Raw genomic sequence first — 20,492 nt, forward strand, 5'->3', positions numbered from 1 at the left:
TGCTCCCCTGCCAGCTAAAAATTTGTCCCCTGCCCTAGCAAAATTAAAATTTCCCCTGCCCTCAAAAATTGCTTGCGGAATAGCTTTTTCGATGAATAGCTCCGTTGGCTGCACCTGATACTTATACATGGTCACCATGTCTAGACAGGTCGGTCGTCTTCAAAGATGTGGTCCACCACAGTCAAACAGACTGGGGTTCTTACTGAAGTCAGTACGTCAGAGTGTCAGAGCGTTTACATCTCAGTGTCTAGACAAGCATAAAGTGCGAATGAGGTCTCTCCATAGTCCCTCCAAATTACGAGTAAAAGTTGTCAAGGACGAACTTTTAGCAGTCAGTTGTTTCATATAATGATTGGCAGCTGCACCCTACGTCATTTGCATCCCAGTGAACCGCTTCGGCGTGCGATTTGCATATATGCTTGTGAAATGAGATTTCAACCCGTCGTTTCACTGGGTTGAAGCGGTTCTCGACTGGACAGTTCTTCACGGCGTTACATGGCATGACAACGTTTTTATTAAGTTTTATCAAGTACAAAATATAAAAATAAAGACTTTGTTCCAAGTGTTTGTTCAACTGAATCGTTCAGCTCAAAAGGGAGCAATATATTTGCGGGTAGGAAAAGCCTTGTATTGTTCATCCTAGTTGTGAGAAATGATGCACAGATTTATCCGCAGATTTTTTCCCCTAAAGCTGACAATTGATTATTTTCTGAGTCTACTTTTGCACAAACGTCTTGGTAATATTCCACTCTTTCTCATAACAAATAGCAGAGAAGTGAAGTATTCAAATTAAAAAGAACTTCTACAGATGAGTTAACGTGGGTGTGCGCATTTAAAATGCTTCATTTGTGTAATATTTCTATCATTTGACTTGGTCTATTTTATCTTATCTCATTTTGTCCCGATTGTCTGATGAACCGTTTAAAGTGAAACATGTCGTTGGCAATAAATTCCGTATAGTTTTTCAGTAGGCGTTACTACCCAAATATCAGTGAAAATGACTAAGTCATTTATACATTTTTAATGGAAGTTAAGGCCTGCAAACGTCTAATAAAACAAACAACTAAACAAGAAAACAAAGAAACAAAGAAACAAACAAACAAATAAACAAACAAATGAACAAACAAAACACTGCAGCCAAAAATAATACACTGTACCTTTTTTTCACTTCAGAGATTTCTGAAGGGATGAGGTAAATTTAATGTAAATAGAAAACACTTTAACATACACAAGTAATAAAATTAAACATCTTAGTATCACCTTGTCAAGTAGTAAGATGGGCATTAATGCTTATGAAATACTAACAACAAAGTAAATGTCACTAATCTTAGTAGACCCCTGATAGCAATCAAGATAACTTTTCCCGTTTATTTAAAAACAATAACGACAAATAAGCTATGTGGCAATACAAACATACAACAATTTGTAAAAAATATTTTGTCAAATTGAAAATTTAGTTGTCGTTTTTGTTAGTTACAGTGATAGAATTGAATGGATAACGTGTGTTAAAAATAATAATTGTGCACTGAAAAAAAATAGTTGGGCCTTCCCAGCGACACACCGAATATTTAACAATAGTCCAAATGCAACATGGTGAAACCTACCAAATATTGTTGCCTGTTTTAAGTAAGTTCAAGGGTAGAACAAACTTTTTCACGCCACCTTTCTTAAACATTGCCATATTGTTACAAGTACAAATAAGAAAAATTGTATCATTGAATTAATCTAAATCTAGAAATGCACAATAGGAAGGTCATTTTCTCACTATCATTCCGTTACTCACGTAACTATAAATTCGTATAACTTAACTGGGTTTTACTACAGTATACATGTCACTTGCAATGGTATTTGTTGATTTGTTAAGTGTTTTTCGCCCCCACCCATCAAAATTTTAAGCGCTGTAATACTCTTCTGTGTTCCAGTGTCTCTAAGACATCTCTGTTCATAGATTTTTGAACATCTGTAGTATATCTTGTGTATCGATTTGGCAGTCTCTGTGGCTTAGAATTTTCAAGAGGTTGGTGAAATTACTCTCATAGATACACTCGCCCTCAGTTGCTGAACCACCTTCATGCTTTCGTTTTGCCCATCGTTTTGACCACTCTGACAAGATGTGTTTTGTAATTGACCTTGGAAAGGCTGTGACTTCCCAAACTGCAACTTCGGCTTGATGGAAGCCCATCAGGTCAGCCATGACTCTATAGTCAGGTCCAAAGTCCTTCTTACGATCCATGATGAGCGAGATCTTCTGTAGAGTATCGTTTAGCATCCATTTTACATCAGTTAGATAACCAAACCTACGAAGGACCATCGTATCGTGACCAATGCAAAGCAAACTACTTGTTTCTTCTTGTTTGTTTTCTATATCGTCGTTGACTTTCTCATTCATTCTCTCTGCTTTTAGTATATTATGCTTCAAGTAGTAGACGATACTTTCAAGATCCCTGTGATTTCTTAGTGAGTGTGAACTCAATATATGACAGTCGATACTGGTACCTGGACAACAGATATTCACCATGTGATACACATAATCTGTGACTAATTCTAACATTTTGTGGCATTCTCCAATTTCTTCTTCCTTCTCTGCTCTGACACACACATGTATTGCTCGCCAACCCTTCGTCATATATACTAAACATTCTACGTTGTGACATATCTTTATACCATTTTTCCAAAGACTTACTTTGGGGCAATTCAAACATCTAAAGTGCCTCCCAAGACGAGTTTGAAGGCGTGGGAACATTCCTGGCGAGAAGCTATCTGTATCATTTCGACATTGTAATCTTCTACCGTAGTAGATCTTCTTGATTTGATCAATTTGCCATTTATGTTCGGGCATCACATTCTGCAACAACCCAGGTACGATGTAAGACATATCAGTGTCCCCGTAAAGTAGTTCCATTTCACAAAGGAGATCTATCAGCATGTCGATATCAGCTAAACCGTCGAACACCTTTTCGAAGTCACTTCTTTGATATCTTGTCTTTGTTTTATCAGGTAGTCGCTTCGTGTATTGTTCAAATATTTCGGTGGCAAGCATCGGTCCGATTACTCTATTACACAGCCATTGAGGGTTCAGTACAACTATGTCATCTGTCTGTGTTAGGGTACTTTCAATACGAAGAATCTGGTAAACATAGCAATACAAATAATGATAAATTTTAAATTAAAACTATTATAGTATGTGCAATAACCTGCAGTAGGAAGGCACGAAACTGATACAAAGTGCATTGTCCTTGGACCAAGTTGCTGTTACTTGGAATATAGCTGCTGTTCTTTTCTATGTCGTCGCTTACAGATAAGAGCGACAACATAAATATAAAAGAAGGTGACATAATCATATACATACCTCCCCGGAATAATGGAGAAATCGTGTGGCTATAGCAAGGAACTCCGTATCAACCATTGGATCTATTTCTCTTACTTTCTGGACATATGAATGCCACTTGACAATAGGAAAGGACCTATCAACCCACTTTTCTTTGCTGTCACTTATTTTCGCACACAACTTCGGGATAAATTCTTTCTTCTGGAATACATTAATAAGACACAACAAACATTCGAGATTTGTCTCGTCAAAGTCTTAAATTAGCGTAAAAAACTAATTTCATTACGTAACGTGAAGAGTTTGAAAAATTGACGAATTTCGTGATGATTCACCATTGCGGGAAGTCACAATGTTTTGTATAGAATGAATTCAAAAATGAAGCCAGGTCTTTCAAATGCAATTGATCCACTTTTCTTTACTGTCATTATTTGGAGAGAAATATTTGGCAGTTAAAAAAAACGTTTCGGAAAGAAACATTGCAGGTAAAACACTAAAAGACAAAATCACAATCATGGAAAAAGATTTGATTTGAATACTGGTATGGGCCCATGTAGGCTCCGTATCGTTTGTTGTTGCGAGTTTCCTGTGTGGTATTGTTGACACTGGCTGAGTCACTGTCAAATAATTCCATCGTTATGGAATACCTGCTAAACCACACTGACCTGGGCCTTTCTGTCTATTCACCTGGGAAGTAATTTTCGATCAACATTCACCTAGTACCTTATCACACCCCCGATGAAGGCACAGGGTGTCTTTTTCTGATAATAATTTTGATATAAGTGGCATGTTCAGATATTCTGCAGAAGTCACTAACTCAGCCTACAGGAGAGTCAAGAGCGCAATGGTTGAATGTGCTTCCCCTGCTGTAGTGAGATTCAGGAAAACCTATCGCCAGGATAATTCGGAACCTCAGGAAAAGCCACTAAGAAATTTGCACTATTATGTTCAAACAAATGAGGGAAGTTCTTCTACGCTCATCCGCGTCAACTCACTGCTGGAAATGACTTTAATTTTGTACAGTATGCTCCTAAACCACAACTGCTATACTTGCTTAGTCAATTTTGTCTGCTGGTGTGGCGTACGCGTTATCAGTTCGAAGTTGTGGCGTCCGTGTTTGTTTCAAATAGGCAAACGTAACAATATTAACGATATGGTAAATACGAGTGCGGCACGCGTTAACAAATATTTTGCTTATATTCAAAAGTTCAGTCGTGAACGGAAGTTGATAATGCATAGCCAACAGTATGATTTTCGGCGTGAACTGATGGTAGTGTGAAAGTAGAATCTTGAAAGTAATGGCAAAAGTTTCAGCCATTGGGGCCTTATTCGGTTTCTGCTGAACCAGCGTACACACTCAGCACAATAGTATACACTAAGTTAATTTACCCGTGTGCTCCTACATTGCTAAACACATTCACTCGTTAACCAGATGTAATTAATGGATCCTTACCTTTTCTCCTCGAAGGCACTCACGCAGTCTCATCATGTCTGCATGCTGTGAGTCATGACAATTCAATATAAAGATCTCCTCTGCTATGTTCAAATATCTTCCAAACTTTCTCTGAGCTTGTTCAAATACCTCTCTATAACGCAACCCGGCTGGAAGAACAAGAAAAAAAAACAAAACTATGTGACAGAGTGCATTCAAAAGTTGGATGAAGCCACATCGAACCAAATGGGGCGATAGGACCAAGCGTACGAAAAACATATGTTAAAGTAACAAACAAATGCAAACGCCCAAACCATTTTCAACCAAAACCGACCATAAATGAGCCTAATTGATTTAAATCTGAGTTGAAAGGTTTACGTTATGAAGCAATCATAAGTTAGGGACAGGACAGGTTGGGTCCAGGGAAATTGTCCATTATTACTGCCCTTAGCCATAGCCACACTTCATACTTATAATACAATCACTCATGAAAGTTTATGCTTTCGTCTCCACATACTTTTTGACAGACCATAATATCACTGAACGACTTATCTACACCTATCAACATATTGTTCTAATCTCTGATACAAACTGTCGAGCACTTTCTCTGTCAGTGCCGGTCATATCTACCGTTATTACTCTTTAGATATTATGTAAAGATCATATTAGAATACTTTAGCAAAAATATGAATGTTAATACTAAAGAAGCGTGTGTGATAACGTATAAATTACCTAGGCTGTACAAAGTATTCAGTTGAAACAGAAATAAGCATATTTTCAAGGCTAATGGTAATATAAATATAATATAACAAAACCAAGTGACGCTGATTAAGGGAGCATTAAATGGCCTCTCCAAATTGGCAAGCAAAAAAAGGTCACGAGCTTTGACCAAGTTTGCCATGCCGTTGATCCCTTTATTTTTTACCTTTTCGACTTAAAATGTCAACATTTCTTTTGGCTGCATACGTCTTTTATCAACACTAACAACATATTGAACTTTAGGAAGACGATTTCAAACACACTGAGTAACATCATCAGTTCCAGACAAATGTCTACCGTTGTGGTTCGAAGATGACATGGGAGCAATGTTTGCCTCTGTTGTACGACGACCTTCAAAATAACACCTATAGCTGTCTTTCATTGTGTCAGTAAGCTTTCTTATGTTCATACCTTGTCTCTTGGCTCCATCTTTCAACAAGTCAGCTCTACTTGCTATCAATATTACAATTGGCTTCACATGTCCCTTTCCATCAATTCTCATTATGATTGCCTTGATGAAAGCAAGCCACGAATTTACCTATTATATAGAAAAGTATCAAAATTCAACCCAGTAAACAATATATATATATACATAAATATTATATATATATATATATATATATATATATAATATATATATATATATATATATATATATATATATATATATATATTATTATATATATATATATAAAACCATTACTATGGCGTTTACAACTAAGTGAATACGACACATGACCAGAAGTTTGTGTTAGATGTTGTTGAAAAGTGTACTCTCGAAAATGATTTCATTGTTTACCCCAGTGACATTAGTGATGCCATAGGGAAACTACAGGCTGGTAAATCTGTTGGCCCTGACTATCTCTCAGCTGAGCATTTTATGTATGCTAGCAGTAAAGTTTCAATTTTACTCAGTATGTGTTTTACGGCGATATTTGTGCATAATGTTTGCCCTAGTCGCCTATCCGATACTGTTTTAGTTCCCATCATAAAGGACAAAAACAACAATATCAATGACAAAAGTAACTATCGTCCGATTGCAGTTTCGACAGTTGCTTCTAAGCTTATGGAATTAATTTTACTTAGAAATATTGAATGTTATCTTGAAACGTCACATTACCAGTTTGGTTTCAAATCTGGTCACTCGACCGATATGTGTGTCTTTGTACTTAAAGAAGTAATCAATTACTATAGAAAGCATGGTAGTAATGTCATTGTCACTTTCATGGACGCCTCCAAAGCATTTGACAGAGTCAACCACTGGGTTCTCTTCAAAAAGTTGACTGATCGCATAGTACCAGTGTATGGTATCGAACTCAACAGACTTTTATTCGCTGGGGTGCATGTACCTCCAGTGGTTTTACTGTCTCCAATGGTGTAAAGCAAGGTGGGATCTTGTCACCAAAGCTTTTTAATATCTATATTGATCATTTGAGCTTTATGCTGTCTAATTCCAAAACAGGTTGTAACATTGGAGGACTTTTCGTCAATCATTTAATGTATGCTGATGATATTTGTCTGATTAGTCCTTCTGTCAAGGGAACTCAGAAGTTGGTCAATATTTGTAGTGACTATGGTGATACTCATGATATTTTGTTCAATAACAAAAAGACCAAATGTATGTGCGTGAGATGCGATTCATCTATGATTCGTCACATTCCTTCTGTGTATCTCAATAGAGTTAAATTAGTATTTGTCACAAAGAAGACACATTTGGGTTTTGTTCTCAACGATCACTTTCGTGATGATGACGATATCGAGCGACAGATGAGATGCTTTTCTATATCAGCTAATATGCTTATGAGAAAATTTTCTCGATGTACTTTTGAAGTCAAGAGTGTTCTTTTCAAAACATATTGTTATCAATTGTATGGCGGTCCAATTTGGATGAAATATTCTGTTAATATTATGAGGAAATTGAAAGTAGCTTACAATAATGCTGCTCGTCTTTTATTGGGTTATGATAAACGTAGTAGTGCAAGCTCTATGTTTATATCTAACAGAATCAATAACTTTGATGCCTTGCTAAGAAGGCAAATTTATGGTTTAAAGCAAAGACTTCTGAGAAGCAGTAATGATATTGTACGATGTGTGTATGACTCATTATATTTAAACTCCGAAATGATAAAGTTATGGAACAAGCTTCTTTTTGTATAACTTAACCAAGCTGTGTATATTTATCACCAGATTTTCTTTTGTTGTTATATGGACAATGAGTCCGAAATAAAGTCTATAATAATAATAAAATAATATATATATATATATATATATATATATATATATATATATATATATATATATATATAATTGACAAACAGATATCTACACATGTGAGAGAGAGAGAGAGAGAGAGAGAGAGAGAGAGAGAGAGAGAGAGAGAGAGAGAGAGAGAGAGAGAGAGAGAGAGAGAGAATGTAGTACCTCTTGAAAGTCAATGTACCCTAAAAGAATAAAAGCTCAAAATCTACGAAACACATCAAACTGTGACAATACAATTATACACGCAGCAATGACAAATGACTCTACAGGTACATATCGTATGCTTTAACCGAGTGGTTTTGATTGGTTGCCGTACATTAATGAGTTCCAATCAAACAGAGAATTTACTGAATTCTCTACCCATGGTTTATAGATCAGCTGGTAGCTGGTATACCCCTGAAGCTAACTCCGCTCAGTTAATGCGATAAAGTCACCGAGTTGATAAAGTTCGTGAAAGATGTGTGATTAGGCAGGTGCTTCATGAAGTCAAAGGCGTGAGATGGGTCGCAACCAGAATAATTGTAACACATTAGCTCGGTTATTTAACACTTTTTTAAAGGGTGGGGATTCGGCCTACCATTTTTGACGATGTTTTCTCTAGGTTAAACGGTACCGTATGTCTTGAGTTGAAATTATATCGAGAATTTACTGAAATTTATATCCTGAAATCTTCGACAGGCTTGTTACGCAATTAAGCATCACAAATTTCATTTATTAGATCATCATTTATATAAGAGTATCTTACTCTTACATGTCATCATTTTTGTCTTATATAGTTTCGAAATGGTCCAAATCTTTCACTATATTTTAAAATTTGTTGTTTCTCCCTTAATTCTCGGCATGCAGTCACTTTGAAATCACCATTGTTCCGGTGAGTACATACATCTAAATCATATTTGCTGAATTTTATCCTCAGATGACATTAACACTCACTTTCAAGCATATCTTTGTACATTTACATGACTGAATTCTTTTTGAGGAAAACTGCATTTTCAACACCGTGCAACATATATTGTGAGATCAGTTAAGGGTCTTAAATTGCCATTAACATAGGCCCAGGTACCAAGGCCTTCGGCAGGGTTGGAAGAGCAAAGATAATTCAAAGTCTTATGATACGGAAACAATATTGCATTCTTGTTCAAGAATTAAGCTATCTTATTGTGAGGAGATATGCTGCCCATAACACAGTCACGGTAACAAGCCATAATAAACACCTATTGCCTGGTCATGAGGGCTATAGCGCCCGTCTATTACCCCGAGGGGCCGTCTGTTACCAGAAACACATTGCTTTTCCCCAAGGCTGTAGGCCCCATGCTCATGTTGTATTGTTATATATTTTTTAATCCATTGTGACAAGTTTACTGGGCGATGTTTCCACAGCGGTTTCAGTTGTACGTGGTACCACTTTCTTTCAAAAAATATTCTAAGCATACCTAGCGACATCCTTAGTTGCACTTTAATCTTTTCCATCGATGAGCTGTTCAAGTTCCTACGCTGTTGGAATGTTGAAAAATGTTGACAAATCTGTTTTAGAGAATGTGTCGTCTCCTGGACGCACATCACGTTCTAGTCACCCACCATTGTTGCAAAGCTGCAGACGACACTACGGTCACGTGACCGGGCACTTTTCCAAATTTGGTCTGAACAATTTTCCAAGGGAAATAGCTTTAAAAAATACCCTCTGACGTCACTTTTGTCGATCCGATGGGGACTAGACGTATCGATTTTCTCGTCACTTGACGTATTCTGGACAATCGCGACACGGAATTAGCATGTGGCGTGTTATAATTATATTTAATATTAATCTCTAGAAATTTATGATGCATAAAGGCGTACTTTTATGTCCTTCCTGTACAGAAGTTATGGAAATAAATTTGCAAAACTTCTGTTTTCCAAGTAACTCTTTTGTGCATATGTTTCTGAAAACCTTAAAGGAACCTGTCTTTTCGACTTTCATGATAAAAGCAATCAAGGTAAAACAAGCCTACATAGACTTGCTTTCGACTTGATAGCATGGCAGAAAATGCAAAAACTTGTATTGAGGCAATAATGTATTTGGTCAAGACAATAAATAATGAAGAGAATATCCTTCGCTATCACGGATATTTTTACACCGAATCAAGGCTTCTTTGAGCCGGTTGGACCTGTTTTTCTTCATTTACAAATCATGAACCTATGTTACCCTGGGTTGGTTGCTCTGCTGGTCGACAGAATTGTCCCCGAGGTTATCGTTCGCCCCTGTTAAAGCAATGAATTCGTTTCTTCGCTTCGATAAAGTTTGTATGTGCGATGTGTGATAGTGAGCACGCGTGCGTGAGTGCTTCACAAACTGTACAACGTGTGGAGCGGTCTCAGTCAGAAAAATGTAACAACTTAGCCGGCTATTGAACCACTCTTTTTTGGAGTGGAGATTTAGCCGAGCGGTTCTCTCTGTGGCCTCTCTGCTAGGCGACTGATGCCGTATGTTGTGGGTTCGAACCCGATTGAAAACTAGCCGTATTTTCTACCCTGGGTTGGTAGCTCTGCTGGTTGACAGAATTGTCCCCGAGGTTATCGTTCGCCCAGTTAAAGCGATGAATTCGTTTCTTCGCTTCGATAAAGTTTGTATGTCCGATGTGTGATAGTGAGCATGCGTGCGTGAGTGCTTCACAAACTGTACAACATGTGGAGCGGTCTCAGTCAGAAAAATGTAACAACTTAGCCGGCTATTAAACCACTCTTTTTTGGGAGCGGAGATTTAGCCGAGCGGTTCTCTCTGTGGCCTCTCTGCTAGGCGACTGATGCCGTATGTTGTGGGTTCGAACCCGATTGAAAACTAGGCGTATTACATTAGTCCAAAGACCCACCCCTTACGTTCGTATTTGCGACGGCGACGTAATCACTGAATGACCTCTAAACATAACCTGGTCGAGTCTAAATAATACTTTATCGTTTTTTATTGATAATTTATAAACAAGCTACGATTTTACGGTTCGCACGTACTGTTAGTTTAAATTCTCAGTGAAAGCTACAACGGAGAACATAGGCGTAGTGGATATTGGATTTGAATTTACTTTTGCTTCCTGTCTTATAGATTTGATCGCTATTGCTTCCTGTGTTATAAATTTGATCGCTGAATAGTTTTAACCAGGAAATATCATTAAAAAAAAAGACAAAAATCTAGAAGGCAAACGTTGACGTTTGTATGTGAGTATTTTGCGATGAGCCGTCGTTGTTGTTTTATTGGTACATAACACTCTTTTCAACAAATTACTGCTACAAAACAAAACCCCGGCCATACACGGCAATTGGCAATGACGATGGGAGGATTGAGCTATCGTAATTATTGTCAACATTCCCCCTCCTTATATCGTTCACGTTCGAAACCGAGTGATACTCTTCTAAGACTTCGCAAAATGCCTTGCTGCACTATATTATGGCTTTTATTAACTTTGTCTGTTGAAAGTGCCCGCAAAGACAAACATTGGCAAAATTATAAAAGTAATGAAAATTATATATATATATATATATATATATATATATATATATATATATATATATATATATATATATATATATATATATATATATATATAGATATAGAGATAGATAGATAATAGATAGATAGATAGATAGATAGATAGATAGTTCGGAAGAAAAATAGTGCAGACCTTGACGTTTTGATATCTGCATGGATGCTTGTTTAGTTTGAACTTCAACGTCAAGAATTTTTGTAAAGATGTTTTTTCTGCCTCAATCAAAATGCAGACTGTTTTGAATAATGGCTGAAGCATTTGTTGGCAATATTAGGAGTTCTAGGGCTAATTGAAATCAAAACAATAAGCCTGAATTTCGTCAAAAACACCACTGAGGGCGCTATTTTAATCGCTATCTCAAAATTTCTGTGGGCTTGCCCACACGAAAAATTAATCAGTAATCAAGCTGACATTGACCTAACACCTGTTAAGAGGATTCGTGCCGCTGAATGTTTTAAAATAGGAAAATCGAGCTCAACGCTACTGTGGTGGCCTATAGGAAATTAATTAGTGGTCTTGTGCCATATATATATATATATATATATATATATATATATATATATATATATATATATAATATATATATATATATATATATATATATATATATATATATATATATATATATATATATATATATATATATATGATTGCGTCTAAATGTCAGTGTCATACATCGACTCGTTGCTCCGTAACCGTAGATTTTAAATGAATGTCTGAACTGTATGTATGTACAGATAAAGCAATGCTGTTTGCCGTTGGAATATAAATTGATAGAATTAGCTTATTACTTAATGCAGTAGTTAATTCATCTTACCTCTTCCTCCTGTATTGCGGGTTCGTCGGTGATATTAAAGAGGAGCAGAAAGATAGCGTTCTCCGCCCTAAGGAACATATTATGTGTAATGTAATATTCCACTTGTCCAGCAAAGTCCCATACACTGAATGTTCCAACTTTGTAAATATGAACTTTGTCCACGTCTATACCGGGAGTGCGCACGTAATTATCAGCCCCTGAAGCTGGTGCTTTTTCCTTTGAACGTTTTTTCGTTTTTGCTTCAAGGAAGCTCTGAAAGCCAATATGATGAATAGTCAAATATGGGTTAGTTAAACAGCGTGACTGGATATTATTTATTTTTATCAATAAATCTAATGGTAGATTATACATCAAAATTATGACAATATAACCCTATCATCAGACGTTATTTTTACATCCTAGAAATATGGTATCTCTTATGTTCTTTGTTTTTTACATTGTAAAAAGACTTATATTACGCATAGCCCGACATAAAGAAGATTCCTTGATAAAACTCAATATCGTTTTGCTTGTTTACAAGTACATCCAAGTAAGTCAACTTGATTTTCCATAAAGCTAGCGCTGCATCAAAAATTCCTTCCTTCCTTTATGCAACCACCACCACGAAAACGACGACAGAGTTTTCGTTCCATTCGTTCATGTTCTTTTTCTTGATTGGCAAACGAAAGTGACGAAATATTTGCATATTCAATTTTCTGATTGACTGCATGGAAAGAATGAGCTATTGTCGTTCCTCAAAATGTTTGCGCCTCGCTCTCATTATATATTCACCATGTAATAACTCCCGTCTTTGAAATACAAGGAATAACAGTGAACACAGATTGAACAGAGTTCATCCACCGTGATTTCCATTCAACTCGTGTCATGAAAGTATTTCAATCTGTGCTCAGTCTTTTTCTTGTATTTCAAAGACGGCGGAATTACATCATGGTGAATATATAATGAGAGCGAGGCGCCAGCATTTTGGTTAACAACAGCTCGCCCTTCCATGCAAACAAAATGAATATGCAAATATTTCGTCACTTTCGTTCAGCCAATCAAGAAAAAGAATGCGAACGAAAGGAACGAAAACTCTGTCGTCGTTTTCGTTCAGCCAATCGGAACAAAGGATTGCATACGAAAAGAATGAACATTGCAGTGTCTAGCCAATCATAGGGCGTGTATCGTTCCTCTCGTTTCGTTTTGTCCATGCATTTAGCAAGCTCGCTATTTAAATGGGCTTCCATTAATACACTTTAGCTTGTAACAAAAATGTTGTAACACATATACCTACCATAACACTGTTATATCAGATTGAAACAAAATTTATCAGGCGGAAAGAATGGTGAGTAATGCTTCTGACATAAAATATTGTAGATGAAAAGAACAGACTGACCTGATTGTGTACCAAAGAGTATACCATCTTTTCCGCATTTTATCAAATCGGTTCAAGTATATCGTAGCATTGCAATTGACTCTGCATAGCATACGCGTACATTCATACTTGATTGGCACACTATGATCAACTTAGTCTCTTTTTTGTCCAAGGGAAATAAGTTGATTGTGGGGACAATCTAACAACATATTATGAGACTTAGTGATATGGATTCGCCCGAAAGGTTTTTTGACTGTTGTCTTCACAAGGTGACTAAGACTAAGTACGTTGTTGTTTGGGATCCGATCGAAAATTTACTGAATTATAATTATTTACACGTAAATAAGCAATGCAGTACATACCCGTTCCAATGAATGTTTAAGAGTTGTCTTTCCTCTACCACCGTATCCACAAAGACAAATTCTCATGATATTGCGTCGAACACCTGGTTCCCTCATTAAAATATTATATTCCTGTTTGTGGCGATATTGCTAATTGTGTAGAAAGGAGAAAAGGGCACAAAAACGACAATTTTGATCACTTTTACATATAGTAAGTCAACGAAATTGCAAAATATTAAATTGAAATCAACGAACCATCAAACGTTTTGGCGATTGGATTATGTATCGGGAACCTTTGCGAGTCATATAAACGATAATGGAAGATTTTAAAACAAGTAGGGAATTTCAATAATCAAGAAAACAATTATTTTGTGACTTCATCCATTGATGGTTGCACGAGAAAATGACGGTATTGCTTAGTGCCCAAGCGAAAAATGCAAAAACAATAATATTAGTGACTTCATAGAAATGCAAATAAAAATAGTCAATAACCCAGAAACCCTAGTAACAACCCTCGAAAACATAAATTTGTTTAAAATGTTTTTGTACCTCACAGATCAATTTGGTTGGATTATTCGACCAAGTATTATCTGTCGAATCTAAAATTTCACAGCAAATAATTCCAGCTCGCCATTGCATTGTGATGGTGTGTCAATGAATTCATTAAACAAATGAATGTTAATCTATCGCCCTCTACACCGAGGCAAAATAGGTCTGTAGATGTCTTTCAGCATTAAGGTGGTTGGAAAGGCTATTTTTGCACCAATTCTTTTCTCAAGTTTCAAGTGTTAGAATCAAGATATTTAGTTCAAATTTTCAGGATATCTCCCTCAGTTAATACTTTCTCCAAAAAATATGAAAATTGTATATTTGCAGCCATGATTTTGAAATATGACACCAGTAAATATTAAAATTTTAATTTTTCAATTTTTTTTACATATTTGAATTTTATAATAATTGGATAGTATTAATATTACCAAATTAGTTATAAATACGTTGACACCATTTATTGTAAGATTTGTACGGCAGGATTTGTAAATAAAATTTGTTTTTATGATTTTACATGGGTTTACATATCAAAAAATTATTAAAAATTCTTTCAAATTTCAAAATGTGATTTTTCAAAAAGTACTTCAAATACAGGAAAATTGTGCCATACAAATCTTATGTGTAACCTTATTAATGGGCTGTAAAAATTCCATGTCAATATCTCATTTCAAAGGTTTGATTAAATTGGTATACAATTTTGTAGGAAAACTGTTATTCTGTCAAAAATGTTGAAAACAAGCCATATTTGCACCCCTCTTTTGAAGTCACAGAGCAGTTTTTTTGGTTAATCTCACTTTTGACACCTCTTTGACACTCAAAGAATCTAAAAATGCATTTACAATAGCAGTCACTCACTCTGAATGCCAGCACCGCCTTGTCAAACTTTCCTGAAAAACAGCAAATAATGACTTTCCCTTTTCAAACATTTTATTAAAAGCTAGGGGACCTCTACCATAGTTTACACACTAAGGACTCCCCAACTTCTTCTTATTTGGTCAGTTTTTCAGAAGTTTCAACAGGCTATAACTCTGCAATGCCTTTGTGCCCAAATGTCTATTTTTTTTTATTCCACAGAGAATGTTGACTACTTTTATATTTTAATAGTTTTATTGAAGTTTATAACAGACGCTCTAGCCTTTCCAACCACCTTAACCAATAGCAAGTCTGTGTCATTTCGAACATTATTTCTGGGGTTAACATTTTCGCTCGATGGATTCAATTACTATAATACCTTCTGGTGATTTAGCAGCTCCATTCTCATATCTCTGTCATCAGGGGCGTTGATAATAGTCTATAATATAGGAAAGATTTACTAAAATAAGATTGTATGAAATAACTCAAATTTCAAAACGACACTGCATCATAATGACATCAACAGTTCAGGACTTTTCACATGATTTGCAATTTCTTCTTTCTTAATGACTAACACTGCAGAGCTTCATTTTGACTTTAAAACGGGGTCTTAATATATTATAAATTCAACTTAATTGTTTCTGCCTTTTAAATGCGAATACATAGATGGCACTTTTGAACTTCCGCTATAATTTTCAAACTTTCATAGACGTAAAAAGTGATAATCAGTTAACACCATTGTAATCTCGTACTCCCTTTTTAGCAGCACCCAGAATCGTCATCGCCACACTGACTGCTAAGTAACAGCAGTACCGTACTGATTTATATTGTTTGCCCTTTACTGCAATCGTCGATCTTAGTTTCAAACGTTTCCGTCTTGCGATCTCATTGGTCTTCTCAACTTTAGGTTAACCCATACTGTTTTTAGGAAAATAGCTATGTCAACTTAACTCATATGTGTCAGCAGCGTTCGAGATCACTTCAGTGGGCGCGCACAGATATACACAAGAAACCCCATGGTCAATTTTACCACAAAGAGCGGGAAAGATCTGACAATCTAGTTGTATCTTTTTTAAATCATTCCTGTGAATACATCTAAGCCAATCAAGACAATCGAATGATGCAGAATAGATATTTATGTTTTTCCCTTTCGTTCTGCCCGTCTACTATTGTGCTTCACTGGATTTGACATTTTTTTCTGTTTCAAAATAATACTAAAAAAACAATTTCCTACAGGTACGACGTAACTGTATGATATTAAATTCCTTACCTTGCATACTTCATTGTTGTCATAGTGACATTCAATGAAAGCTTTTGCAACATCTTCGCCCCTCAGATTTGATAATTCTCTTTTTACTATATCAAGAGGTCCTTCGCCGTCCTTAAGGAAGAAATCGGTTTTTAGACTATATAATATGATAAAGTGAAACATTTGATTTTGTCGAAAAAGTAATATAATAAACGACACCGACATAAAATCATAGACATATAACACCCGTTCAATATATTTAAACTGCTTTGAAAATCAAAAGTAAAATTAATATTAGGCTTAGCTGCTACCAGGAAGAACTTTGTCTACAATCTTAGTATCTTTTACTTGTGATTAAGACCAAACTTTTTCGTCAAAAATTTAGTTGCCAGGTCATGCCAGAAATAATATAGGCTATTCTGAATAAAAACTAAGGTGTGATCGCGTCACATATACCATATAACTGACATATATTTAAGAAGGAAATAAGTATATTTGCATAGCATGTAGTTCAGAATAGTTCTTTTAAGGTTCAATAGTTACGACCTTTTAATAAAATTTGAGGAGTATTTACCAATGAGATATCGCTTTTCCTATACATTATGCATTGGGGCCGAACTGAGAATATGCATATTCTTGACATAAATAATTGTAAGTCCATGATGGATCTATATCAAAGTAAGATCTATTCAGGTGAGCACGTCATAATTGCACTAAATGTGTACGAATTTACGATTTCAATAGCCCTCAAATAACATTTTGTTGAGTGTTTAACGATGAGAAATGGCATAACCCATGATAAACACTTCGGATACGATATCTGTCACAGATAATATTAATCCATGATGAATCTGTTTCAAACTAAGTTATATTTACAATAATACATTTATTGCGCCATATTTAATTGAAGTGACAATATCACCTGGCTTCTTATGTAAACCCGGAACGTGTTTACCTATAGTTTAGCCTATACCGTTATACTTTGAAAGTTACATGACAAAAACATACGATGCTTGACAGAGATGATATATTTACTGCATGGTTGATCTGTATCAATATTTTTGATAACACAACTAGCATTCTGTGTTTATTTGAAGTTTCAATATTAACATCTTTCTGGTAAACATTTCGGAAATGCTTACCCCGGTATCGAATATACTGGCCAACATTGCACAAAATAGTTCAAAGTTGACTTAAACTATGTTTACTCCATGGCGGACATTTGCCAAAAATATGAGATTTCAATATAAACAGTCTCATTATAAATATTTACGAAACAATAAGCTACGTGATGCAGGGTAAGTGATAAATGCGGCCATACTGCACAAAACGGATGATGCTCTTGATGTTTTTGTCAAATATGTAAAGGTAGCAGCCTTTTTAGATTAAAATAAACTGCAAATAAATATATCCACAGATGAGGCGCAAAAAATTGCTGGCTCACCCAGCTATAATAACTGGACGCCCTGAAAGTTTGCGTAACGACCTTGTGGTGGCGCACTTTCCATGGTAAGTTGAACGACATTTACAAAGGTGACCATGTACCTTTTTACGCAAAGACACAGCAAGACACATACAGATATGCTTTCTTATCTCCACGGGATTGGCAACGTTGTTTTGAATCTATACTCGCCGACCCAATGCGTGCAAAGTGTGTGACAAAAGATGTTGCTGTACCACCAGCTGCAATACATATGACTGTTCATGTAAAGCAATCAAGGCTGAGAGTCATGTCACCAATGTACGGACATGCTGTTCACTACAATCCGTAATATTACAGGTTATAAAATATAGTTTTCAGGTACTTTAAAAATTTGCATTTTATCATGATATGAAGATGCATGATTTAAACATGTGTTCAATAATACAATGTTCTTTTGTGTTATGAAGACCAAAGATGAATAATTTCAACATTTTTCTATAGTGATTGCTTGTATTTTCTGAAATAATATGACTTTTTTCTTAAAGTTTGCTTAAAGTCATATTTTAAATGTTTTTGTTTTAATTTATGAAGATAGTATCTATGAAATAAACGTGAAAATGTTGAAACTCTTTGCTTTTGTTTTCAATTTGATATATCCCCCAAACCATTGTAAAGCCCACTTATAATTTAACAATTTCTATAATGACTTTTTCTATTTTGAATTTTTGTGAATTTTATGAATCTCCATCATTGTGAAAGCCAGTATGGTGCTGACCCACTAGGCAGGTACCTGATCCATAAAAGTAAGGAAAATTATGATAAATATTTAATAGACACAAAGTGATGATGCAAGGAATGTTGCTGTGTTATTAATTTATAAAATAGAAATAGGATTCCTTGCATACTGTGAAAGAACGCCATAAGCTCATTGCATGATCTGAGGGTATAGGATTTATTTTCATGAGTGATGCAGTGATATTCGGCTGTTGATGGCAAAAGATAAACCCTATTTTGTTCAGCCAGAGTTCACCTTCACTACATGCTTTACTGATACATCATAGTGTTGGGATGTTTTTTTTTAATTGGAAGCTATCTACCAATATGAACAAGTAACAAAATAATTATTTTTCTGAGAGGTGGTGACTTACAGAAAAATTTCAAGAATGTTTTTTTGAAGAGTTGAATTAAAAAAACTTTGAGTTACTACAAATATTTGGTTTAATGATATCAAGCAGAAATATCTCGTGTAAAGCTATTGTCACACTGTCAGACCAAGCCAGAAAAACTATGGGCGATATCTTTGTTATGGTTTTAAACACGAGCACTTTACTTTTTAAAGCGGTTGCATGACGAAAGCATGTACCACAAACAATATATTGTGTTATCAGAAAATGCAATAAAATAATTTTACGAGTAAATATCGCAGTCACTCACCTTGTTCTTTATATTAATAGAGGCTTTGTGTTCCAACAGTAACGTGGCAGTCCTCTCTACACCCCGCTGTGCTGCCAAGTGCAATGGTGTATTACCATCCTACAGGAAAGCCATTAATACTAAGTTTAATAACATCAATGTAGCATATTGATTGTTAAAATACTATGTAATTTTGCAGTCACTTTCCCTCTATTAATCATCAAGTAGAGTATTGCAGAAATTTTGTCTGCAAAAGCTATGGCAAAAGGAATGATTTTTTAGCGACAGCCTGTAATGTATATCTTAAGCGAGGACTGAAGTATCGTTATATGCTGGTTGAAAAACTATAGGATGGTTGTTGGTTAATATTATTGTTGTCTTGCCACAACATTCTGTTGTCGACAATATAACTCTAACATGCACTGTAAAGTTAAGTGTTCAAGGATAGAACACCAATTAAGCGCCTTTTGTAACACTTTTTGAACGCGTCTAGACGTTCAGAAATTTAACACTTCGTGTTCAACCAACGTTCATTTTTGTACACACGTGTGCAGATTTTGAACACTATGTGTTCATCACACACCATATTGAACACCATGGTGTTCCATATCTGAACACACATTGCACATGAAATGTGTTCAAAAATTGAACACATTTACGCGTTCAAAGGGCTGTAACACTTTTTGAACGCATGGACGCCGTTCAACGATAAGTGTATCAAAGGCTAGAACACACGGTGCGCACTTGTTGAACACCTTTAATTGCGGGCGTTCAGGGGGTGTTCAAGCCTGGAAATAACAATACAGAACCGTGATATTCAGTAAAATTATTTCATTCTAAAATTACACAATTTTTTTTTGAGTATTTCTAATTAAACGACGCATGTCACTTCTGCTTCATATGAGATCAAATATTAATGTTTTCGATAGCGGTAGAGCATAATAAATTACAGTTTGAATAAGTCGAAATAAAATGCATGCCTGTTGTTGTTCAATACGATGGTATTTATGCGACATTGTGCATTTTAACGTCATATAGCTTCATGAATATTTAATAGAAACAGTATCCACTCTTTAATATGTTTCGCTGACAAATATTCTCGATGGTATGCAGAATTTTAACTGCGTGCATCGTCCTAACATAAGCGCACGCTTAGGTTTTCTTAAAATCTTCTAAATCTTTGTAGATTCACTCGCGAAAAGTT

The 20,492-nt window shown here is 35.6% G+C and overlaps 1 protein-coding gene across 2 annotated transcripts in view; it reads right to left on the reverse strand.

Moving 5' to 3' along the window:
* Positions 1-1,144: 1,144 nt before the first annotated feature.
* The window catches only part of LOC139152469 (death-associated protein kinase 1-like), a 35,182-nt gene continuing 15,834 nt past the window's right edge, over positions 1,145-20,492 (reverse strand). Inside the window, exons 5-13 of one of the 2 annotated variants that reach the window (XM_070725608.1) lie at positions 19,310-19,408; positions 16,474-16,584; positions 15,583-15,642; positions 13,824-13,952; positions 12,108-12,359; positions 5,928-6,054; positions 4,779-4,927; positions 3,350-3,529; positions 1,145-3,127 (exon numbers count right to left, since the gene is read on the reverse strand). In XM_070725608.1, coding sequence (XP_070581709.1) covers positions 1,943-3,127; positions 3,350-3,529; positions 4,779-4,927; positions 5,928-6,054; positions 12,108-12,359; positions 13,824-13,952; positions 15,583-15,642; positions 16,474-16,584; positions 19,310-19,408 — 2,292 coding nt within the window. In that variant the 3' untranslated portion in view covers positions 1,145-1,942. The remainder of the gene's footprint in view (positions 3,128-3,349; positions 3,530-4,778; positions 4,928-5,927; positions 6,055-12,107; positions 12,360-13,823; positions 13,953-15,582; positions 15,643-16,473; positions 16,585-19,309; positions 19,409-20,492) is intronic. The other variant, XM_070725619.1, reaches the window with a different exon arrangement.

Source organism: Ptychodera flava, chromosome 2 (assembly GCF_041260155.1).
Source record: "Ptychodera flava strain L36383 chromosome 2, AS_Pfla_20210202, whole genome shotgun sequence".
NCBI lineage: Eukaryota > Metazoa > Hemichordata > Enteropneusta > Ptychoderidae > Ptychodera > Ptychodera flava.